Consider the following 26,283-nt stretch of genomic DNA (forward strand, 5'->3'; position numbering starts at 1 on the left):
AGTGATCTAGTTGGGGCTGGTCCTGCTTTGAGTGGGCGGTCAGACTAGATGACCTCCTGGGGTCTCTTCCAACCCTAATTTTCTATGATTCTATGTTTTTACTTCCTTTTGAATTATTTTCTGTTCCTAGAGTCTTTGAGAAAATATAGGTAAACCTATAGGTAGGGACCTACCAAATTCATACAGAAATGGGGTGTACTGTGGCTCCTTTAATCTTGCAGGTTCCCCCATGCCTCTCCCACACCCTGCTGTTTGGTGGAGGGGCCCCACTTGTAGCTCACTCTTGATCAGCAGGGAGGTGAAAACTGCAATTTTTAAATATGGCACTGTTTTTGCCTCCCCACCTCTTTGCCCCCCCCCACTAATAGCCCTGTTGTTTGCTGCTGACTGGTGGGGAGGCAAAAATGGTGCCATGTTTAAAACTGCGGTTTTAGTTTCTGTGATGATCAGGAGAGAGCAGCAGGGTCCTCCACTAAGCAGCAGTGATGGATAAGGGGTGAGGTGCACATGGGGGAACATACAAGATTAAAGGAGCTGCTGCACACTCTACTTCCACCATGAATTTGGTAGGTCCCTACCTATAGGTATCTATTTTACCTACCTAGATAATATTCTCATCAATCTTTATATAGGAAGGAATTGGAGATGGTCATGGAGGCCCTGATGTTCTGTAAGTCCAGATTCTTGGGGTCAGCTTCAGGAAAAAGCTCCATAATGCTGTCATAGTTCATAGTTTGCATAAAAGTACTGTTTAAATAGACAAAAGATTTCATTCTTTAGAAAAGATTCTTAGAAACAAATATCCAGTAGCTCAGATATAAACAGTACAGGAATGAACTTTTACGCTCTCTGCCTGAACAATTTTTGTGTAGTTCTGTTTTCCTCAAAGCATCCCATCTTCCAAGTTATACTTGAGATCTTCTCCAAGATGTGAGCTGGATTGCCTGGGTCCTTCCTAGCAAAATCTAAACAAGCATTTCTTGTCACAAAGCCTAAAGAGACCCAGGTGAGAAGTACTTGGCAAACGTATGGTGAGCTCAGGAAACAGTCCTTGTCCCTCTTGAAGAACGGTAGTAGTCACTGGTACCAACTTGAGCCAAGTTCAACATAACCAGAACTAGGAGAAAATACACCAGCTAACTCTGACTTTAAAGTTGCTTCAAGCTATGTCCCTCTCTGAGGTGTCACCAGTGACATGCTCTCACTACAGAGAATTATTTTCCCTTGGAGTAAATTCTTGTCTGAGACCGCATGTCACAGAGTCTTATTTACCCTAATCCTCAAGTAATACTTTAGTCAGCACAAGCTTGTTTTGTAGTGTGGTGTTTCCAGATATTACAGATGTTACTATGTGGTAATTCTACATGATGATAGTAAGGGACCATATTTTCAGAATAAACTGCGATAGATGGTTCTCTGAACTTTTTTTGGAGAGTTGGAAAACACTTCTATAAGGCTATTGCACTTTTTATTTACTTGCACGCTGGTGTTGCTGTCATCAGTTTCTGACTGGACAGTGTGCGCATTTTCTTAGGTCGAGGATTTTTTTTTTCTTAGTAAATTAGTGTTTTAAATTAGTTTATGATGAAATACAAATGGTTAATGTTCATCAGAGAAACGAATAGATTTGATTGATCTTTTCAGTGAAATGAAGGATTTGGGTTGGATATTTGTTCTCCTGGACTCTTCTTAATAAACATAGCAATTCTGTTAACAAATAGTATTACTTTCTGAAATGTTTCCATAAATTGCAGGAGGACAAGAACCCAACTACTGTGTAAAACTGTCAACTGTGGTGCCCTTTAAGGAAGAAAAGGTTAAGATGAGAAAATAAAAATATTCCTTTTCTAGCCCAATTGTCAGAGTACCAATTTGCCTTGTTTTAAGCAGACATGAGGATTGTTTATGTGAACAATGCTTTTGCTCAAGGACAAGGGGGTCAGAATCACTTGGCCCCACAGGCCAGACTCAGCAGTGGGATGAGCACCAGTTGTGCTAATCTTCTTGGTACTGGCAGGTGCAGAAGTTAATGCTGTATGTTTGACACTCCTGCTCTAGGCTTTCACCAAGGCAGAGTGGTGTGGCTCTTTATTCAAAATGAGCTGTTAATACTGTGCAAATACACTGTAACCAGCAGAATATCTTTTAGATACGGAGTAGAAATTGGGAGTTGTTGTCTCTAAATAGATAGTATGTGCAACTCAAACATCCTCCAATGCTCTTTTGTCAAAATAATCTAAAAGAAATGTGGTTGGTACAAGAGAGAAACAGCAACGGAATTTTGAACAAAACTTGTTTCATCTGCCCTGCAGGGAAATTGGTCACTGAAAAGATTCAAAATGGATCGCCAAGGTGTGACACAAGTGTTGTCCCGCTTGTCTTATATATCTGCTTTGGGAATGATGACTAGAATCTCTTCTCAGTTTGAGAAGACAAGAAAAGTGAGCGGTCCTCGATCTCTGCAGCCATCTCAGTGGGGTATGCTTTGCCCATCAGACACTCCTGAAGGAGAGGTAAGGAACTTGCACCTTTTTTCCCCTTACTTTTCTACCCTTCCCTCACCACCTAAGGAGATGGGGTTCAGGCAATTTCTTTTGCACCAGACAGGACTCTACCAGAGACAGGTTTTGCTGGCATAATATGTCATTATAGCATTTGCAACATTGACATTTTTACTTTGGAATAACTTGTTTGGTTGCTTTTTAGGCTTGTGGTTTGGTTAAAAACCTAGCTCTGATGACTCACATTACCACTGATATGGAAGATGGCCCCATTATCAAATTGGCTGGTAATCTTGGAGTAGAAGATGTAAACTTACTATGCGGAGAAGAACTTTCATATCCAAATGTGTTCCTTGTTTTTCTTAATGGTATGTAACTTATCACAGAGTGAATGGGCATGCTTTTAAAAATTATCCTGCAGTGTTTTGAACACAGCCAACCACAAGTGCAGTCTTCAGTGTACCAATCATCTTAGTGGCAAATGTTGTAATGTCTGCTTGAAGGCACCCACAGGGTATACAGGCCCTGTAATGATGGTGTTTAGTTGTCTGACATTATTTGTGCCCACACACTTGACTGTGGGTGTTTAGAGACTGCAAATGTGGCTGCAGAATTTCTAGTCTAAAATTCGAGACTGTGTTTTAAGCCTTTTCTAGTTTTGGTGCACTAAGAGTAATATGTTAAACAGAAACAAAAAATATAATGGAAGGATTGTGATATGAATCCGAATGTAAAGCTACTCGGGATCTGATTTTCTTATTTCTAACTTGTTACAAGTTTAGCCCGCTATTCTTTTTTGTGAGGAGAAAACTCCCTTCACAGATGGTCACAAAACATTGATCCAGGAAATTAGGGCAGTTTCTCTTTGTTTTGGATTATTGAATAGAGACACATTTTCAAAAAATATGTGCATTATGCATGGGCACACACATACTCTATGACTTGAGCCACTAATCTTTAAATGCAGATGTAGAAAGACTTTATCACTCTTATCACTTGTGAATTGGCAGGTTAGCAGTTATGAATTAATATAATTCATTGTTAGTAGTCATTTTAGGCATTAATATTTGGCCTTCTTCAGGATCAAAAGGTTCCCATTTACATTCTAGATTTAGGGGGTTTAAAGGTTGACATTTAAGAAAAATCTTTTACATTGTCCCTCTTTACAATAAAGATTTTTTTTTCTGAAGTAACATGACACTGTTGTATAACAACACACTTTTAAAAAAAGTGTAATGAAACCTATACATATCATAAGCTAAATTTTATTTCCAGATTCTGACCCTGACTTTTATTCTATGAAATACCAGCAACATCTGATGCACAGATGAGTTACTTTCCTAAAATAGATAAACAGCACTGAGTGAAAGCAGAAGCCTTCAACAGTTTGGCACTATACAAAGAAAAAAGCCTTGCTGACTACTGACCTCTCAGATATAAACCTGTGACACCCCCCCCCCCACCAATTTAAAAATCTTCCTAGCCTATTAAAAGTCCCTTAACCTATCTAGTCCCTTCCTTGAATTCCCTGTAATGAACAGCATTTGTTTTCATCTTCTAAGATGACCTCTATGGGTGTATTTTTACTGTGTTGTCTGTCTACAGAGAGATGGCTCAAGCACATGCTTAAATCTCTTTTTATTTAGCAAAGCAGTTAATTACATATTTGAGTTGTTTAAAAGGAAAGCTTTGAATTATTGTGGTGGAAGGGGAGTTTTAGCATTATAATGAATAATTGGCTAATCTGTATTATCAAGGTTTGTAAACTTCTTACAAATTGTCCTAACAGTTTTTGGCTAGTATCTAGATCTCCCCCATCCCTTTACACCACAGCTCAAGCTCTAGTTTTAGGAACGTTTGCCTAACCACATAGTAAATGGTGAATTTGTAGACAGAGCAGTAATTTTATTAAAATGAAACTCAAATAAATATATTAGTTTGCTTCTAGATGAGGATTTGGAGATGTGTGTAGAGATGTTAATGGTTTGTAGCTGTGGTAGAAAAGATTCCATTGAATTTTTTTCAAGAGCCCAATCTTCCAGTGAAAAAATAATTTTAGAGTAACAGTTTTTTTCCTTTTTAAAATTGTTGATGGTTTTTATTTGTTTTCCCTCCAATATTCTCATTTGAAAGCCAAACCTTTCCTGTATTAACTGAGAATATTTGGCTTTAATGAGCTGAAACTTTCTACACTGGGGAGGATGAGACTGTTTTCTGCTAACTCTAGTCATTTGCAACCTCTGGAAGGTATTACTGGGTATATCTAATAAGTAAAGAAACTCTAGGTCTTGGTGAGGTTTTACAATAGATATATTTATAATTTTTCAAACAGGTAACATCCTTGGTGTCATTCGAGATCATCAAAAGCTAGTCAACACATTTCGGCTAATGCGGCGCGCAGGTTATATCAATGAATTTGTTTCAATCTCTACAAATCGCTCTGACAGATGCGTCTACATTTCTTCTGATGGAGGAAGATTGTGCAGGTAAATTTCTTCACCCCTTTTCTACCTCGGAAAGCTCTAAAGAATTTCTTTACATTATCTGTCAGACATTGTGAATCTGTTAGGCGGGGTTTTTTTTGCATATGCCTGTGGGATTTAGCCACCCAAATCCTATTCATTTGCAATGAAAGGTGAGCCTCTCTACTCCTTTGGAAGTTCCAGCCTCAAATGTGGGATAGTCAGAATAACGTATAACTGAACTGACTGGCTTAAAAATGCTGTAGATGAGCCTTAGCTCTGAACAGAAATGAAGGTAAAGTGAAGTGAAGAAAATAAATCCTCAAGAAAATAAATAAGCAATTTGGTGTAAATGTGTAGTGTGCTACAAACTCATTATAAGATACCCTGTTTATTACAATCCCGCCCCCACCACCATTTTAACAATCTCTGGAGCACATTGACTACCCCTATTATACCAAACACCTTCCTTTACTGAAGTTTTCTCCTGGTCTCATAAGTTGGTTAGAATGAGGTTGAGGTGCACTGTTGCTTACCTGGGGTTGTGATTTCCTTTATATGAAGTGCTTATGCCATGGTACCACAGCAAGATATGCATGGGCAACCACATTTTATCCTGTTGATTTCAGCATCAGTGGCAAGAGAAGAGGCTTAAACTTCTTGACCTCCCATTACGGTAGAAAATGTCAGAAAAACATTTACACATTTGTTTGCTCTAATTAGAAGGAAACACCTCACATAATTCTAATTTTATCTCTGTGGTCCCTGCTAAGTAGGTGTGGCATCTGGCAAACAAAAGTCACTGCCCTGAAGAATTTATAATAGAGGGAAGGTAAGCGCACATCAATAAGACATAATATCGTTGGGAGGGGAAGAGGAAAGGCTTGGGTTGCCAAAGTAAGATAAGGTAGATGTAACAATATTCTGAGAACATGAATTACCTTTTGCATTTGAACTAAAATTGAGTGCTCTTATTCATGTAATAGTATCAAATGAGAACTGCTTTGTGTCAATCGTTTACATGTCTAACAAATAAAACATTCCCAGCCCCAAAGAGTGCCCAGCATTAAACACCAAGGCTTAAGGGAGAAGTGAGCAAGTAAGATGGCAGGGCAGAGACATGAAGTAGTAATAAGAGCATGTTTTAGTATAGATGAGCAATGTGTACAGTTCATATACACAGTAACCAGCTCAGCAGCTGTATTTGCAACTAAACTTGGCAGCTGCCGTATCTGATGGTTTCAGCTTTACTTTAAAAACTGAACATAGTGGTAGATGCAATTATGAAGCATTCCAAAGGCCCCCAAATTTCCCATGAGAAGTATGGTTAAGAGCTAATCAATAAGTCATACCTGGCAGGGGTGATGAGCAGTATCCAGAGTCATGGGTGACATGAAAGGCAGAGAACTTGGCCCTCCAATTTTAAGCAGTGCTAAGACAAGTCAAACTTCATATCTGAAAGTCGAGCATGACTTCTAATGTATGTTCCAATTAAAAAAAAAAAAAGACATCAAGTGAAATGATGTGGATTTCCAAAGAAAACTCTGTTCACTTTTTCCTGTGACACCTTTCATTGCAATTGTTCACATTCTCTTCTTAGCCATTTAAAAGTGCTCATTAGCCCTCAAACAGTAATTTGGACTTCACAGCAGCCTCTACAAGTATCTTGTTATTTGCTGCACTCTGTAAGAGCAACTTGTCTAAATAGCAACAGTCCTTGACGTTTTGATCTTGCATACCATCCTTTGTGTGAGAGTTTCCTTGTGGTGGTGAAGCTCTTTGAGATTTGGTGTTGCTAAAAGTTGCAGATTAATCTGCTGCAACATGAAGTAAAACAGTTCATACTTTTATATTGTATAAGTTGGATAGAACATATTTTGCCATTAACTTATTTAGACTCAAATATTTATTGTACCTTGACTCTGCTCAGTACTGTACAAATGCAAATATACCAATGGGTCCTATTTTTAGCTTGGTAATATTGTGAAAAATTTAAATATTTTAAAGCCATTAATAACATTTTGTAAGCAAAACATAGCCCCACTGAAAATTCAATTACAAATAACTTACCTTACTATAACACATTTTATATCTTTTAGTAGTGACTTTTGTTCATACTTCCCAGAAAAGTATGTATGGGATATAGATTTCTTGAACAGTTATCAAACCAAACTGGTACTTCAAACTGAAGCCTTTAACGGATCATATTTTTGCAGATATGATGTTGGGAAATCCAGTTAAGCCTTTTCTTTTTTGTAAAAATATTTTAAGAAACAAATAATGCATGCCAATATCCTAGCTTCTATGTCTGCGTGATATTTCCAAAAGTGGATTGCAAATCAGCCGTTGTATGCAAAGCTGGTAATTTAAATGTATATCAAAGTAAGCTATCTCTGTCTGTATTTGCTATGACTCTCTTTTCTCTAATTTAGACCTTATATTATTGTAAAGAAGCAAAAGCCAGCAGTTACAAACAAACACATGGAAGAACTTGCTCAGGGATACAGGTAAATAACTCGGATGTACTGTCTGTCTCCATGTTGGTCTGTAAATGTCATAAGGATGTGCACTAACTAAATTAAGCATTCTCATAGTTCTGCAGTATTGGTTAAATATGTTGTCACTTGCTAAGGAAGAATTGGAATGTCTTGTTTCTGTTGAATATCAAATGCCAAACAAGTGCAAAATTCATACTTTAACATGGCTCTGTGTAGATATAGAATAAATGTACGAATTAACTTTTCAAAAGTGACTAGTAACATGAAACCCAACTTGAGAATTCAACAAACAGTGCATGCCTGCCTTCTGAAAAATGAAATATCTTTACTGCTGAAGGTGGTTACCAGAAAATTGAGGCATTTAGAATTACACTTTAAAATGTAACGCGTTCATATGTAGGTGTCTAAGATTAATGAAAGTTGTTCCTGTTCAGCTCTAAATCAATTTTGCAAAATCACCATGAAAAAGTGTTAGCCCCTAATCAAAATATAATTGTCCCGTCTTATGATAACAAAACGACTAAGGAAGTGAAGTTCGACTCTGCTGTTGAAAAATTACCTCAAGCCAACTGGTAGACAGAACTATGTGGTGGGTGAATGCATGGGTCATCTTCTCTCTCTAATATTAGATGTAATTCTTTTTGAAAACATGTGATACATGTGAAACTCAGTGTAAACAAGAACAGCTTGTTAATTTGAGTCCCATGCAAAAGCTGTTTCCTTTAAACATTTATTTTTATTCTTGTATACAAAGAAAGTTTTGGAACACTTGCTTAAAACTGTTTTGGTAACTGCAGGAGTTTTGAAGATTTTTTACATGAAGGCCTAGTTGAATACTTGGACGTGAATGAGGAAAATGACTGCAACATTGCACTGTACGAGCATACAGTTAACAAGTAAGTGTACATTCACACCAAAAACTAGTAGAGTAAAAATGATGTATGTGTTAGCACTTTTCTATTCCTTGAAATCTAAACATATGAGTGAAGCTGTAATGCTGAGGCTCCCACAGCAAGAAACTTGTTTGTTAAAAATAATCTGCAGGCAGGAGATAATCAACAATTAGGACGTACATTTTAAACAGATCATAAATCATCTGTAGGATAGTCACAAATAAGTTAGTTTAGTTTGTTTTGTGACAAATTGTGTTTCTAACCCACAAATGCATGGTATCTCCTATGGTATGGATTGTATTTTTGATAGCCTTGCAGATGCTTAATTGTCCAGACAGAGTTATGCAAGCCACTAAATAAATCCTAATAAAATTGTGTCAGACCTTTCATGTATTACATAGCCTACTTTTAAGAATTATTTCTAAATTGCATGTTAAAGCCTGGTGCTTTCTCTCTCTACTTCACTCTTTCTACATTGTGACTACCCAATTGTAACCAAAGAGTACTAAAATGTAAAGTACAGCTTGTTTCAGAATGACTGGTTCATGCTTCCTTAGGCTTTTTTTGAGCTGAGAATATCCTGTTGACTAATGTGTAATAAGTAACAAAAATACGTGAAAGATAATCGATAAGTCGCACAGAATATACGATGATTTCCAAAAGACCTAGGGGCTGACCCAACACCTGTTGAAGTGAATCTCGAAAGATGCTCATAGATTTCAGTGGCAGTTGACCAGACCTCTATTGTATTTTTATAACGGATGGAACGGCTGCATTTCATCTGATAATTACATTGCTGATATTTGTGCCCTTCTGAAGATGATGGATATGTGTGCTGCTGCTTCTGGAGCACTCTGGAGAGTGCTGCCAAAAATATGTCCCTTGCCCATTTGCTTGTACTCTGCGTGCACCATACCTGGAAATGAGGCGGCAGAGCTTCCTTGGCAGTGTCCTCAGAACAGCCACACTGCCTCCTATGTAGGCTTGGTGTATGCAGACTAGAAGTAGGTAGGTGGGAGTATGCTTCTTAGGAGTGCTCTCAAACATCACAAGTGGTTAAGAACACATCCTTTGAGTTCCCTTCAAAAATGTGTTGTTTGGTATCCTTGGCTGGCTTCCTGCTGACTTCAGCGACGATCAGACCAAAAAGGGTGACGTGTTACTCATGTCAGTTAATCACCTTTAGTTCACACTGCAGCTGAAACTTTTTTTGGTTTGTGTGGTTTTTTTTTTTTTTTTTAAACCTCAGTGATCCATGATGGTCTACATTAAATCATTCTGAACTGGGCAAGCCCCTGCTTTAGCTGTTTACTTCTAACTTCTTGTCAAAAGTGTGGAAGACTACATTATCTTACACTGTCCAAAGAGGCAAGCATTTCTTAGGGTGATATCTTTCGTTGGACCAACTGCATAGTTTGGATTAGTCAAACAAGCTTTCAAATTCAAGACATTGGATATTCTGTCCAGAGACATCTCAACTTGAACTCAATATCTCTGGGAAGCTTGCTACAGTTCTCCTTCTTGACATTAGCTTCTGAATGTAAATGATGAAGTAAAGGTCTCTTTACAAAAGCATCACACGGTGAACTATTATTTATCCCTACATATTTGTTGTACCCAACTAAGAGCACTCTAAAATTTTGAATTCTTTTTTCCTACGTGAATTATTATGCCCTGAAACTCTTGTCACTTTGTAGCTAATATAATTGATGAGGCATCCCCCCTTCCATTCTTCCAGCCTATTGCACAATAGTGTCACTTAGCTATATTGGTCTCTGTTCATATTTTTTCATTCCCACTGAGGCTTTGTTTCCTTTTGGGCTTCATCTCCGTTAACGGTGCCTTTCCTTTTCTGATCAGTTCTAAAAATCCCTTCTTCCTAGCTGCTGCTGACCACTTTGAGTCCAGTTCTGGCAAGGATGCTTTGACTTCAGACTTGTTCTGTGGCATTTTGGCGAAGAAGTTTTGCACTTGCTGAAGATCTAGTTCAGTTAGCACAGCTTCACTGAAGTCCAGTCTGTTTTGATTTTACACTACCTGACCTGGTCCTAGAGGTATACTTGAGTACATCCATGAGTAAAAGCTAAGAAACTCTGCGCAGCTCTGTGTTCTTAAGCTTCCCTTGATAGCACATTTTTGTTAGTTGTCTGAAGTTGTGCAGAATTGGAACAACATAAAAGCCAGAAAGAATTTAATAAGTGTTTTGAATTAACCATTCTATAATCTGCTACTTTCTGCTTAGTCCTGCTCCATTTATATCCTTAGATGGTCTAGTGTAGTATGGTTTAGACAGGGGATAGTCCTGATTTGAACAAAGGGTTGGACTAGATGACCTCTTGAGGTCCCTTCCCGCCTTACTTTTCTGTGAGTTTTGATTGCTTCCTGATTTTTCGTGTGTGTGTGTGTGTGTGTGTGTGTGTGTTTACTAGTAAGCTGCTGCTGTTATGGAGTTCTTACCAAATCCCATCATTATATTCTGAATTTAATGGGGCATATATGTACTGTTAAGGGGGCACCATGCTGCTGCTAAGCAATGCTAATTGGCCTGCTTGTAGCATTCAATTCCTTGCAGTTTTGGGAGGCAGTGTGTGTGGAACAGGACAGTATGTGTCAGTCTGCTGGCATGACCTGACACAATGAGTTAGTGGTATAGATGTCCCTTACCCATACGTGCTTTAACACTGCATCTGTCCATAGTTTCAGTTTACTGATATAATCTTGAGACTGACTATATGTCAGTTTGGAATGGTTTATCTGGAGTTGATGTTTTAATGCTCTTATTTTTTTAAGACTGTTCTCCACTAAGTGCAGTTTTTATCAAGTGCAGAGAAGTAGCGTATGTTGTCATGCCAGTGAGTGACTTCCAAGTTGCTCAGAAAACGTTCTGCTTATATTAATTTGATTAGCATGAGCTGGAGAAAGTATTAGATATGTGCACTCTTAACAGCCAGTTCTTCTGAAATGGATCATCATGACTGTAATCTCCTTAGCAAAATATACTACTGTTATGATGGAGAGGGAGGCATTGCTATTTATCTTCCTCACCCGGGCATGCCCTGTCAAGGACTTTTCATCTATATCACAGACATGACACTGTACTGCCCTTTGCATGTAATGCAGTAGAAAATATATCCCCATATTTCTGCTATGGAGTCTTGGGGCATATGATTAAAGATGATAACTTTAATGAGCACACAAGATTTTCCACACTGCAAGAAAAGTGCTGGACACTGTAGTTGAAGGAATTAATTGCCCATCTCCTAATACCTAGTAGCTAGGCTCTATTTAATGAGCCTGAAGTACCCAGAAAAATGTCTGCTTTGAGCAAACTGACATTAAAGTAACTTTTTCTTTTGAAATTTCCCAGTTCATAATTGGCCACTTGACTGTCTCATACTTACTTCAGGCTTTATGCTTAATCCTTGTCCAGCACTGGCCACTTGCATCTCTCCACATAAAATGGCCTGTTTATTTGTTTGCTGCCCTAGAGCTTTTTCCTTTGCTGCTCCTACCAATTTAGAACAAATCTTTCTAATCTCATATCATACCTCTCTTGAAAACCAACCTTTGCCTATTGCCTAGATCTTTTAATTTCTTTCCTCTTGATTCAGCTCTTAACAAGATATGTATATTTGAAAAAGTTTCATATATAATGTTGTGATATACTTTTAACAGCCTTGATATAAGGTTTAGTTTAGAGATTAGATTAACTTGACAAGACTTATTTTTGTAACTGGCCTCAAAAACCTGTTTTGTTTTGTATTTTAACAATGGTAGCTCCTTGGGACATGTGATTTTGAAGGAGGAAAACATGTTTCTTATGTGACCTCCCATGTTTATTATGCAGCTTTGGTTAATTATTATTGTTTTTATCTAGGAACATCAATTGATTATCTGGGTACATCCTTTATAACCCATGTCATACTTTTGTGGTTCTTGTCTTCTTTGTCCATGTAACCATACTCTTCTTTTTCCCTCCCTCCCTTCCTCTCCTTTGACTACGAACCTGATCAAAGGAGAAGTACAACTTTAACTGGAGTGGGGGGGAAAAAAAAGCAAATGTGTAGTTTTGTCATGAAAATATTTTAGGCTATATTGGTTGGTTGGTTGGTTGGTTGATTTTTAACTGAACTGAAGTAAATTAAATTACCAGATTTTACTAACGTAAGTGCATTAAAACGATGGTATTTTGGCATGGAACGTAACCAGAAGTTGTTCTTCCCTCTCTCTCTCTTTTTAATTTTATTTTATTTAGAGAGACGACACATTTGGAGATTGAACCTTTCACACTTCTTGGTGTTTGTGCTGGGCTTATTCCATATCCTCACCATAACCAGTCCCCAAGAAACACTTACCAGTGTGCTATGGGGAAGCAAGCAATGGGTAAGACTTTTCTGTTTCAGGTTTGGAATGTTGTTGTTTTTAAACACTATTATAGCTTAAAATCCAAAATAGGAGGATTTTTTCCTACTAGTTTATTGTACAAACATTTCAGGGTAGAGCAGAATGCTTTTTATAAGCAGTAGCTTAGGATGCCAGGATAACTGTACCTTGGCATTATAGTTGTGGGTGTATTTTTCTTTAAAAAAAAAAATGGAAGCCACTAGTTCTGTGGTGTCTTTTAAATGATTTGAAACTGTGGCACCATTGTTCCTATTTCTGTTGGTCACAACTTTCAAGTTTTTAATGTAGCTGTGGGATTGGCAGTGAGTGTTTTTTGTTTCTTTTTTACACTGCAGTGTGCCATGGGTTTCCAGATAAATAGAGAGAAAAGTGTTTTATACAAAGAATGAGAAGAGGGAGATTTTCTGAATACTAAGAGTACTGTTCCTTTTTTTATACACAGATGCACACCCCCATGCACCTACCCAGGATGCTAACTTTTTTTGTGTTTTTTTTTTTTCTGGGGAGATCAGGGATTTGGAGCAATGGTTCTGGTATCATCTCTGAAGTGACTGAAATGAAATTAACTTACTAATTGCTGACAATTCACTAAAAATCTATAATTGCTGGCAATTTAGGGACCTTGTGGACTTGTGCTGGTAGATGGTTAATGCCAGACAACTCTGTGTGTTTTTATAGGCAGCTTTGAATGATCTATTAAAATGTCCTTGTATTACTCATACACCTAACTGGTGTGCTGTGTTATGAAGTCAGAGCAAGTCCCAGTGAAAACCTGAACAGCAGCACGTCAGTTCAGACTACCCTATTCAGACCTGAGCTGTAAACATTGGCTTTATATCTTGTATTTGTGATCTTGTTATCAAGTTGAGAGATATAGTAGGAGAACCCTGTGTCAGGAAAAAACTATCACTTCCTTTGGATTTGTAAATCACTTGTTCTGTTCTATGAATTCTCAATTGGAACAGTACACCTTTTGTGAAGATCTTCCAGCCAAGTTAATGGAAGAATAATAGGCTTGTAATTAATTGTCATCTCTAATACATTTCAAAATATTTGAAAATAGCACTAGCTGTCCACCATTTAAAAGGGAAAAAAAAAAAGGCAATAGATGCAATCTTTTTTTCTTAAAGTTTTTTCCCCCAAGGAGTCTCTATTTTATGACTATTAGTCTCAGAACGTTTAGTTAGTTACCACACACAGTTAAGCAGGATCAGTGTGTACAGAAAGCCAATTCAGTATCTGTGGAGTTCTTTTGTAGTTTTCTGTGTGAAGGTTTTTTTCTCGTTTTGTTTTGAGTGTCATTTGCAATTCATTGTCTGTGTTTTCTGAGGTTGGTGTATTCAGCTGCTTTGACCCTAGGTCTTGCACATTTAGCTCCTTGGATACAATCCTCTGACGTTACTGCTGACGCTTGGAACACAAAAGCCATTGAATATCTTTAGCAATAAAAAAGCCTTTGTTTCTGTTTGTTATGACAAAACACCTGACTCCAAAGAATAAGCAGTGAGATAAAAGTACATTTTAAAAGTTGGCATATGACCTAGCTATATTTTGCTTTGGGCATTGAAATATCTGCAAATATAGTCGTTACCAGAAACTGTGTTGGGGGAGATGGAGAGAAGCAAAAAGAAGACGTATCTCTACCTGTTTTTAAAAAAAAAAAAAAAAAATCAGTACAATTATAAATCAGCTTAATTTTAAAAGATATTTCATTGGTTTGATTATTATTTTGGTTTGATTATTATTTTTTATGTAAGTGCAAATGCTGACTAGTACTGGAAATACCTGCTGCTTGTTCTGCACTAAAGAAAAATGGTTTGTGTCTCCTGGCTTTCCATTGCTATATGGAAAAAAAACATGTTGAAGTCTAGTGCGCCCGAAATTCTCACATGCTGGGAATATTGAGTTAGTATGCTACCTCCCTCTGGTGAAGGCAGGACTTGAGGTTGCTCAACCCTGATACTTCTGCTCATTTGAGGAAGCTTTACAGACAGGTTTGAGGAAAGGTCTTATTGTCCTCATTTAATTATCACCTTTTTACCTGCCAAGGCTACAGTAAAAGCAGTGGGGGAAGATTACTTCCAATTTTGACTTCTGCAAAAAATGATACCCAGTATTAGAGGAAGTGCCATAGAGGCAACAGTAGAGGTCCCCAAGGGCTGGTGTGTAGGCAGACTTAGTAGCAGTTCTTCAGTGTAGACTGAGGAAAGGGATCTTGTTATTCAGGAAACGGTGGCTTGTTGCGTAGTCGTGCGACGGGTTTGTCAGCCATACTATGGTACTCCCAATTTTTATATAGTCAGTTCATTGGCAGGAGACTTAAAAGGAAAACCAGTTGTTATTCTTCACAACAGAACTTGTTGCCAGGGCTCAGTTCTGCCTCTAGACTGTGAAAAACAGTATGTATGCTGCCCTTTGTGTTCTCTGTTATCTGTTCTTCAAAGGCAGAAGTGAGCTAGGCTTCTGTGTTGTCTTCCACTTTATCCACAACCTCTCTTAAAGGAGTTGTGGGGGCTGGAGCAATCTTTTAAATCATCTGAGCCAGTAAACACTCAATGCTTGAAACTCCACAGGTGCCAAGTCCTCCATCCGTCCAGGATTCAGGGCAGTGTCTAGGTAAAGTGCTCCATCCATTCTGTTGGTTCCATGTTCCGGCAGAAAGAAAGGAGTTAGGATGTTTATTGTTAAGTAAGTAGAAATACAGATGTGCCAACACTTCCTCTTTTGGTGTGGATGTAGATGTATATGCCTGTGGTTTGTATATTCGGCTATTTTGTCTCCGGGCTTGCGGTATTAAAGTTCACAGTATTTTTACTTTGCTTGGTTCTTTGAGTGAAGTAATCAAGGGAATCAGTCCCTCAGGAAGAGGGTGGAAATAAATATTTGTGTCCCCTTCATTCCAACACCCACAGAGAGGCCCTGCCCCAGCCCTCCAGAACACAAGAGGAAAAAAGTTTCTATTCTTGAGTTTTTCAGATGGAATTTAAACAGAGGTCTGTAGGTTGACAAGCTAAGGTGGAGGGATGGTGTTACTTGTGTAGCACTTGAGGACACTTGTTGCTGATAGCATTCACTTCTTTGGTAAGCACGTTTCACTTTCTGCTTGAGTTTCTGATCTGCTTTGTTCCTGCTGGAACACCTTTTCTTAGCCACAGCTTTTGTTGTTATAGTTGCTTCTTTGACTAGAAGAGGAAGAATTTCTCTGAGTGTTTTGAAGGTCAGAAGGAATCAGGTCAAACATCAAAAATCTTGATAGTTTCTTAGTTTCCCCAGCTGACCACTGAAACAAACAGATACAGTATGTCACACAGCATATCCATTCCAGGAGATCCAAACACTCGTGGGGAAGTAAATGTGAGGAATGTTCCACAGAGTGGACTTCAGAGGAGAACATACATTTCTCATATTCAAGAGACGCTTCCACTGAGGAATAGGAAAATGCCTCCTTAAAACCCTTCTTCTGGATTTGCAGCTCTTTTTAGATAAAGCCCATCCTAAAAACCACTGTATTCAGATAAAGAAACTGACATGCTTATTTTTGTTTCATTTAGGGAAATTATCCCCATGCTGTGTGCTAATTTCAAAGAGAGAGTTTCTTCCACTACACTTCCTAAAATTAAAGACAGTAGGCTTTGGAGCATCATGGTTTGTAGGGCCTTCAGGCTGGGCATTCCTTGGTGCTGACTGAAAGGTCTGGTTGTGTCCTTAAAGCTGTAGGCCAAATGAAGTTTTGTTCTTCCTCTCTCATGAGTTACAAATGGAGGTTAGGAGGAACAGATTCTGCCAAATTTGCCGGCAAAAGATGAATTGCTTTCCTTTTCATTAGAACAGGTAAAGACGTTCTTCAGTAGAAGCAGCCACTTACGTGAGATCTTGCCTGGCAGTATTGGACTTCTTTGCGGGGGGTCCCTGGAGCTTCATAGCCAGTCTGCAGTCCGGAGAAAGTGTAGAACCCAGCATAGAGGCTTTAGGTCCTGCTGTTTCCGGCCGTATTAATTTTCTATTCCTCCCTCTCCCTGGGGTAGTAACTAGGTTGAAGATGATTTGGGATGGGTCACTTAACTCCTGAGGTCTACTCTGTCCTTGGTGCTATCTTGGCATTGGCCATTTTAGGTATTTGTTTTACAAGTACGTACTTAAATACAGAAACTTCAAATTCCTTCATAGACAGTTACTGTATGTATTTGTCTTATTCCTACAAGTAGGGTTTTGTTTTGTCATGTTGTTATATATTAGAATTACTACAGGCAGTGCAAACATCTTGAAAAACCAGCCTACTGGGTACAACCAGTAAATATTTTCAAACCTTTATTTTCCATGTTGCTTCTCCAAGTTAGAATTTTATAAATTGCCTAGAGACATAGCATAAGGCCTGATGCAGCAAACTGTAGTAACATACGATTGCCTTAACTATTGTTAGGCTACACAACAGTTTGTTCCCCTGCTGGGTGTTAATTATTTTTTCTTCACAGATTTCAGAAGACACTTTGGCAGTCTGGTGGGAAATGGCCAGAATCTCAGTATCAAGCTGGGAGGTCTATACAAAGGGTTGAATTCTGAACCATAAATTTAAAATTAATTTCATGTTAAAAGACAACGATTTTGTGGGTGAACTTTTCTACAGTAGTTATACTAGCAGTGACGCACCTAATAATTTCAGGAAGTAAATCTGTCTCGGCTGCTGTTAACTGCATACTTTATTCATGCTTTGAGATGCTTGCACAAACTGGGGTTGAACTAATTATTACCCAGAAGAGGAAATAAATATGATGCAGACAGCACAGACCATGATCCAAAGCTCCTTTTGAACTCAATGAGAGTTCTTCTTTTGACTCTGAGATTTAGATCAGGCTCTAGCTCATAATTTCACTCCTCAAAAGCTAAGAATATTAAGCAGTTCACTTTATGGTCTTGCTAATTGTTTTGTTTTGTTTTTTTTACAGTTAGAAGCATGCAGATCCACTAAAGTTCAAAGTTATGCAAGCCCTTCCCTTGATCAAAATTTTTCTTCTGTTTTTTTTTCTTGATTTAATTTTGAGTTTGAGTCCTTTTCATGGAAAGATACTTTTGCTGTAGCTCAAGCTCAAATTTATACTGTTTTAATTTTTTTCTCTTCTTTTGAGGACCATTCATTACAAGACATATTACCTAAGCTTGTGAAATTAGTTATTTTATGTGCTGGTAATTTTTATATCTAAAATATTTCAGTTAATGAAACAGTCTTCATACTTTTGCCCTTGTTTTAAATATAGGTACCATTGGCTACAATCAGCGGAACAGAATTGATACTCTTATGTATTTGCTAGCATATCCACAAAGGCCAATGGTTAAAACAAAAACCATTGAACTGATAGAGTTTGAGAAACTGCCAGCAGGACAGAATGCTACAGTTGCTGTAATGAGCTACAGTGGTTATGATATTGAAGATGCTCTCGTCTTAAACAAGGCCTCCTTGGACAGAGGTAAGGATTGTTTGATCATGTTCTTACATTCTGTAATGCGAACACATTCTGTTGCGTTGCATTTTTTTTTTTTTTTTTTTTTTTTTTTTAAATGAATTTTACCTTCAATGTATCAAAGGTTTGGTTCGTTTTTTTTTCCCCCTGTAAATGCAATGGCGTTTGTACATAAAGTACCTGAACATGGTACATTTTCTGGTGAAATTACACAAGCTGCATATTTACATGTGAGTATAGGTTATTATGAAAATAAATGTCTGGCTTCTGACCTTAAATAACAAAGGATAAATGATCCTTTTTCAAAAATATTTGGCTTGCAAAAAGTTTTAATGTGTTCAATGATCTGTTGCTGCAAGGCTTGCTTTTTAGATGGTGACCTGAGCCTTTGTTTGAGCCTAACAGAGAGGACAGTCTCATTATTTTCCCCAGCACTGAAAGCGATAGATGAAATTAGACTTTTGAATGTATTCAGCAGAAGAAAGAGAGCATGTGTTTTGTGTCATTATGAACTTGATGCTTTGAGGAAAATAATGATATACCAGCAAACAAAATAATTAAACAGAGAAACTAATTACCTACTTCCTTTTTGAAATCTCTATGGTTTGGTCTATTTTAAGCAGAAGTACATAGTTACCTTTCATTTAGTCTGGAGGTAAAATTTGTTTGTGCTGCTGCCTCCTTTTAAATGTCACTCGCACCCTAAATTCTTCAATGCTGTATAAAATAAAGGACAAAGTGTTTTTAAATTCTGCTGAGGAAAAAATTGTTTGAGAATTTGGTGTCTTTTTAAACAGTTCCTTCGAGGGGGGAAAATGTTGCAATTGGATGGAGTTGATTTTAGCTGTGGTTGGCCAAAACCAGACTCTTCCATTAGTTTATTCTGTCTCCATTTTCTCCCCTTCCTTACACCCCTCCTCCCAGTTGCTAGGCAGCAATAATAGTATTCCTAGACATGTATCTTTGGCATTAATGTCTGCCACACTTAATTTATGCCTTTTTCTAAAACGACAACAGGCATGATTTAAAACTGACTGTTTTCTTTTCTGGTAGGCTAGTAACATTTTATGGAGAAAATGAAAGGCCACGTGATAGTTGACAGGAGTTACTTGACATAGTCTAATGGGTATAGATGTACTGTACATTGCCACAGCTGTCTTCCAGATGAAATAATCTTCAGTTTATTGGTAGGCATTTCCACATAGCTATCTTTCTGAAGAAGAGGATTTCATGCAAAACTTGTAACTGTTTGTTGCTTCTGGGGCAAGGAATGGCCAAAATGTACGCTACTGTCTTGTACCTGAAGAAAAATCCAAAGTTTTCAGTAAAATTTATTTAGATACCCAAGAAACACCAGCAGGGAAAGACTGTACCAAACCTCGCCATTCTAATCCCAGTTAAAATAGATTTGTCTTCCATGAAGACTTTTCAGTGATGATGCACCAAAGAGTTGATGTGAAACAGGGGGAATCTGTACAGCCTCAAGATTGAACTGTCATAGTCCAGGGCCTTTTATATGCCTTAAAATGTAGCATATGTAATTGCTTCCAAATTGTGAGCTTGCTTAAGGGTGAGTGACTTCCTTTGTTCAATGGTGTACACATTGACGGCAGTCTGCAAATAATGCAAACATTTGTTTACATACGGTAGATGGGCATATACGTATTCTTCAATTAAATCTACTGTTACATTGAAAACTGTTGAATTTTATTTTGATAACTGTTTGATTACAAAATGCAGCTTACACTGTACTCGATGTGATTTGGTTTCATTCTAGGATTTGGAAGATGTCTTGTATACAAGAATGCTAAGTGTACTCTGAAGCGCTACACAAATCAGACATTCGATAAAGTGATGGGTCCAATGTTGGATGCAGCTACACGTAAACCAATTTGGCGTCATGAAATTTTAGATGCTGATGGAATCTGCTCTCCAGGTGTGTCCAACCTTCCAGATGTTGTTGTTATATTAAAATTTATCAGGAAAAAGAAATCGGCCTTTCTTACAAATGGTGTGATAATGATTCTATATCTTAAAGTACTGTATCTTTTTATAGAAACTTATAATTCAAAGACACTACATTTTGACATTTCTGAAAATAATCTGACAACTTCTGCTCCGTTGGCTAATATACATGAGAAAAAGATATTTTAAATATAGATCAATATGTCTGCATTTTCATGGCTTGGCCAATGTGATATTATGTTGTTAAAATATTTCCAAAGTCTCAAAACTTACTTTTGTCCTTTTTACTTTCCCTAATCTGCCCATCTCTGATGTTGCTGAACCTTTGCTAGTTGGTCTGTCTTCTGCCATTGGATCTAGAGCTTTAAACTACTTATGAAATTGGGATATGGTACCAGAGGAGTACTGTAGCTACCAACATTTTGCAATTAATAAGGACATTTAGAGTGAGAAAAGAGAAGTATCTGAACTCTCTACGTATGTGTTGTTGGAACAAATAAATGATGATCATATCAATATATTTAATTATGAGGAAGTTTGTGTATGTAGTGTATACAGAAGAGAGGTTCCCTTCAACACTGATGTCTTTCAGTTAGAGAAGCAGCAATACTACGGTGTATTTTAAAAAATACAAAAACAAAAAAAAAGCCACATGCCAGTAATTTAAATTCAAAAAAGGAAATCATTAAGATACTTTGTGGCTTTTCTTGCAATAAAAATCAGTTTAATTCTTAAACCTTTCTGTGGAGTTTAGCAATCAATATTTCCACCTTTCCCAGAAAGTGTTTAAAGCTTGAAATAGAAGGTGAGGTGTTTGTTGTTGGCTCCAAATATAAATATACAGCCCTGACTACAATGGAGAGCCAGACTTGTTTAAACAGTGCAGAGGAAAGCCAAAACACTTGTGCCGATGGTCGCGCTGCAAATTTCCTCTTTCCTTTTAGAAATTAAAAAAAAAAAAGGTATGCAAAGATTCGAAGGTCTAGAAAGAAATGAGTAAGAGCAGAGTGGGAGGAGAAAAGAGAATAGTTGTACATATGCAGGATGCACTAGTTTGTATGATCCCTATGAAATGCTTATCCAAACATTTTTGGAAAACTCCTGTGAAGAGTCCATACCTTCCCTCAACAACTTGTTCTGTTGTCCTACTGTTCTGAGAGTAAGGAACCTTTTTCTCTAGAGGTCTGAAAGCCTCCAAAGACTGGAGATGAATTGCCAGTTGTATTCTTGCTTTTATAAAGAGAAATAGCATCGTAAAGGTGGGATTCCTCCTAGATGACAGGTATTTTCTTGTATCGGGTACAAGACGCATCAAATGTTTTGAATTACTGGATCCCAGAATTGATCTGCATGTCATTCCTTCTCTTTTTTGGCATGTCCTAGTTAGATGCTTCCCTTGTTATGGAATGTTTGAGTCGATGCATGACAAAAATACCATTCTTTGGTAAAAACAGACTTCGCAAAGCAAAGCAGATCAACTGTGGTGGGACATGTCACTACTGCTGATCTGTCTTATTGAGCATAGGAAGTGGTCCATTGTCCTGTATCAGGGCCTGATGTAGGACATGGGGCGACATGTGCCTGCAGATTCCCTGTGTCCCTGACTGCCCCACATCTCCTTGCCAGAACTCATGTGTCGCATGGAGGCACAAGTCCTGGCAGAGGGTGGGGCAGTGTGATACAGAGGCTTCCCCGGGTCCCTCCACACTGGGACCCACACCATTTTCTGCACTGACCTGTGCTTCATGTGGAGGCATGAGTCAATGCAGGTCCTGGCATAGAGGCACAGGGCGCTATGAATTACCTGAGTCCCAGGTCCTGCACTGCCCTACACGTCCTTGTCAGGATCCATGCTGGTCCGTACTTCTTGTGTGAAGCAAAAGTTGACATGGGTTGCTGTGTAGAGGCATGGTGTCATGCAGGTCCCAACATGGAGTTCTAAGGATTCCCTGGGTCCCGAGCGTTCAAACTCAGGCACACGCTGGCAGTCTTCACTTATGGAAACAGCCCCTTGGAGATCTTGAGGCAGGTCTCCATAAGTGGGGGACCCCATTTTCCCTGCTTAGGGAAGCAGCCCAAGATTCCCTGGAGGATGTCTCTGTAAACAGGGGAAGTAAGGGAGGTGCTCCAGGGACTTGAGGGGCCCAATCCAGCATGATAGTTACCAGGGTGTGCAGGATTGTGCCCCTCAAGCCTCTAAAGCATATGCCTGGGGTGGCTGAAGAGGGTATGGCATGACAAAGGGTAGGGATGCCGATTTGCTCACCACCTGTGCCACCCCAAATTTTTTATGGCTGCACAGATGTGACATCAAAGAATGTCTCTTTCTACTCTTCTATTTCCTATGCATCTCAGTGATAATTAATCTTTTTCCAGTAAGCTTCTTTGTTTAGGATGTTTTATAATGTATTTTTAAATGTGGTTAGGAGATCAAGTATCATTGCATAATGCTTGGGTTTTTTGTTTTTCTTAATTTTTTTTTTTTTTAGGTGAAAAAGTAGAAAATAAACAAGTGCTCGTAAATAAATCTATGCCAACTGTGACCCAGACTCCTCTGGAAGGAAGTAGTGTGCCTCAGCAACCGCAGTATAAAGATGTGCCAGTAACGTATGTCATCTAAAGTATCATGCTTTAAAATGTACAAGTGTGGAGAAGCAAGGATAGGAAGAAAATGCTCAGCAATGGAAAAGGAGGATTAATTTTTCTTTACAAGTTTTTAATGGGGCCCTATAGGCTAGGCTTCTAACTTTTAGAACTTTTCAAGGTGCCAAGACACCCAATTGTTGTTAATTCTAGCCCCCCTGGGGGCTGGCTTCAGGCGAGATGGAAAGGGAATATCCCAGAAGACCCTAAAGTAAAGGGAGAGCTAGATCCCCAAAGGTTCAGGAATAAAGGGGTGGAGATAGGTACATGATGAGGGCAGGGGATGACAAAGGTCCCCATCCCAACCAGTCCTGGTGCTGGTAAAGAGCTCAGTGGAGGGGCAGGGTGCATATGAGTAGATTCAGAATCCTCAGGAGGCAGCAGCTGCCTCACACTGAGCTCTGGAAGTAAAGGACTGAATGCTATTTAATCTATAACCTTTTCTGTCCAGCTTGTGGATGGAGGGATGGACCTCTTCCTGCTTAGCTGACTATAAACCTATATAAAATTGCTCTGCCTTAACCCTCTTTCCCAGAGTGACTGACTAGGAGGGACCATCCATTCCATGAAAATTTCCCTCTAAATCCATAGAAGGATTTGAAAAGGTGTAATCTGTGGCAGTAGCTCCCAAACTGAGCTACTGCTGGTCTTGCAGGACCATGGCACATGGTCTATGTTTTGTTAGTTTTTTTCTGTTGAAGTTTATGAAGATTGCATGGTACTATGTGAGACTTTTTGAGGGATAATCGTGGTTCATTGGCCCATGAAGTTTGAGAACTACAAGTCTGCTGAAAAACTAGTATAATTGGCAAGTCTGCATACCACAAAATAAAAGCCTTATTCAAGATAAGTGAGTGCTCTTGTTGGCCATTCAGTTCCCATTACAGATTTCGTGTGGTGTTTGAGCTCTCTAGTGATTTGAAGGGCTTCCACAGCAGACAATCTTATAATGCTACAGAAACTGCAGTATTAAACATGCTGAACAGCCTGTTCACTTTTTGTTGGCTAATAGCACCTTTGTAAATGTCTAATCAATCAGTCAGATGAGTGCTGATAGATCAGAAAGGGACAGATAATTTGGCATCACTTAGATCTGATTCAGAGCTATTGGAATATTTTCCAATTAGTTCAATTGGGCAGGCTCAAACGCTATAAATAAAAAAAAAAAGCCCTCAGGAGAGGAAGGAGGAAGTCATGGCAGGTGAAGAAGATATTTGTCCAAAGCCCCATATCCCTCCAGTGCATCCCAGAAGCTTTAAGAAAAATAATTCTACTTTCTTCTTACTCTGTCATGACTAACAGCTTTTCTCAAGTCTCTGCATTCTCCTTTACACTTAAGTTACAGGCTGTACCTTCAAAGTAGCCCATAGTCTTCCATGCCACCCCTTCCATGTCTGAAGAAGTTTTCCAGTTAGTTTGTGTGAAGACCTCTCAATCACTTTTTCATAATCTTTTTTTTTAATGCTAAATAACCGTTCTGTTTCTTGATTAATTTCTTTTATAATATCTTCCTTTTATCTCTTCAATTGCACTTGTATACAGGTATCCAGAGGGATCAGTAGCTACTCATTTTTAATATTGGACATATTTTATGTAATGCTCTATATTTAATAGCCACAATATAAATTATTACTAGTTTGTTCAGGGATTTGATTGATGATTTGATTGTTTTCTTTGGTCTCCTATCTCCCCCTCTCGCCCCAAACTCCTTCTTGCACTTGATCCCCTGTGACTTTGTTTTTGCTAGTGGCATATTCTTTTGGAAGCACCAACCATTTACAACATATCATAAGTTTCTACCGTCAGGAAGAGACCATCATCCTGTCTTCCATTAACTAACTGAGCTCAGTACCCCTTGTGGCTTTTTGGTTGTGCTTTTCAAAAAAATCCTTTTTCTTCAGAAATTTTGAAGTATAATGCCTCATTATAGTACAAACTTCGGTATCCTTCCATGCATGTACCCTCCAGAAGATTTTCTGCTCAGAAACCTGCCAGTCCCAGATGCCTTCAAAACTTGCACTGAATTCTGTGTGTACGTGCATTTAAAAGATCTTTTTTTATCTCCTTCATTAGCTACAAGGGTGCAACTGATTCGTATATTGAAAAAGTAATGATCTCCTCCAACGCAGAGGATGCTTTTTTGATCAAAATGTTGTTAAGACAGACTAGACGTCCAGAAATTGGAGATAAATTTAGTAGTCGTCATGGACAAAAAGGTAAGCTACATATTTTATTAAAGGCCATTAATTAAACTAGGAAGGGAACCTTTCTGTATCTGTTCCTCATGTGATTAAAATAGATACAACAACAAAAAAAACAGGTTTTTAATTGACTTGCAAGCAATTTACTATAAAATAAAAATACTTGCTTCTGCAGTGTTGTAGCTAATGGCACGTTCACAGTTTGTAATTTTTTATTAAGTCTGTTTTTCTTACACATACAGTATTAGGAAAACATTGCAAGGTAATATTTTAAATTTAGCTAATTTTACAAATGTCTATTAAATGAAAGTGGGGGAGGGATAAGTAAATGCACCATGGTTGCAAGGCAGAAAGGCAGTGGAATTGCCTGTGGACACCAAAAGGGGGAGTATAGGGACTCTTTAAAAAATAAGATTTAATTTGTCATATTTAGACACATTTAATACATTGGGGAGAGTATCAGAAGTTTTGGTTTTGAATGGACAGGAAAGTCAGAAACTGAGAGGAATGTCTGAAAGTCACCTGCATGAGGTGGTAGTTAGAGGTGGGTAGCCAGATGACATGCCCAAGAGCAGCACACAGAAGAAAAGGCTCGAGGGAGCTCTGAGATACACCAATGGAGACCAGAAAGAGGGAGAAGTTTCAGTAAAGGACATGCTTAAGACTCAATTCTTCTAGAGGTTGAGCACCCCTGGGTGTTCTTCTTACCCTAATCTCCAGCTGATTTCCAAAGGGATTCTGGACCTGCAAGGGAGTTACTTAGTCATTTGCAGGATTGGATATTGAAGGCGCTGTTAAGATGAGAATATGGTCAATGGACATGGGAACAGGGCACAATAGCAAACCTACTGTGCCCTGAATAGCATAGAATCATGACCCAGAAGATTGCAGACTCTGAAGCCCAAGGAGTGGAGAATTTCAAGGAGGAAATAATAGTGTGCATAGCTGTAAATTTAGCCTCTTAAAAAATCATCTTAACCCACTTGCCTCCACAATGAGACAAGGTGTACCTGGAATGAATCCATATCTGAATATTTTCTATTCCCCCTGAAAATCTAGAACTTTACTGATGATGCAAGTAGTCCCTTTGTAGAGCTGTAGTACTGCAAGACTGTTTCAGGCTGGACATAGGGAAGAATTTCTTCTCTGTCCGAGCCCCCAAGGTCTGGAACAGTCTGCCAGTGGAGGTGGTTCAAGCACCTACATTGAACACCTTCAAGAGTAAATTGGATGCTTATCTTGCTGGGATCCTATGACCCC

At 38.5% G+C, this 26,283-nt stretch overlaps 1 protein-coding gene across 1 annotated transcript in view; it reads left to right on the plus strand.

Annotated features, from left to right (window-relative positions):
- POLR3B (RNA polymerase III subunit B) overlaps positions 1-26,283 on the plus strand; it is a 132,874-nt gene that overhangs the window by 73,772 nt on the left and 32,819 nt on the right. Inside the window, exons 14-23 of the mRNA XM_019543900.1 lie at positions 2,313-2,513; positions 2,707-2,869; positions 4,834-4,987; positions 7,396-7,470; positions 8,259-8,357; positions 12,610-12,737; positions 18,011-18,220; positions 19,992-20,150; positions 22,669-22,786; positions 24,896-25,038. Of these exons, the coding sequence (XP_019399445.1) occupies positions 2,313-2,513; positions 2,707-2,869; positions 4,834-4,987; positions 7,396-7,470; positions 8,259-8,357; positions 12,610-12,737; positions 18,011-18,220; positions 19,992-20,150; positions 22,669-22,786; positions 24,896-25,038 (1,450 nt within the window). The remainder of the gene's footprint in view (positions 1-2,312; positions 2,514-2,706; positions 2,870-4,833; positions 4,988-7,395; positions 7,471-8,258; positions 8,358-12,609; positions 12,738-18,010; positions 18,221-19,991; positions 20,151-22,668; positions 22,787-24,895; positions 25,039-26,283) is intronic.

Source organism: Crocodylus porosus, unplaced genomic scaffold, assembly GCF_001723895.1.
Source record: "Crocodylus porosus isolate Cpor-Errol unplaced genomic scaffold, CroPor_comp1, whole genome shotgun sequence".
In the NCBI taxonomy this organism is placed as follows: Eukaryota; Metazoa; Chordata; order Crocodylia; family Crocodylidae; genus Crocodylus; species Crocodylus porosus.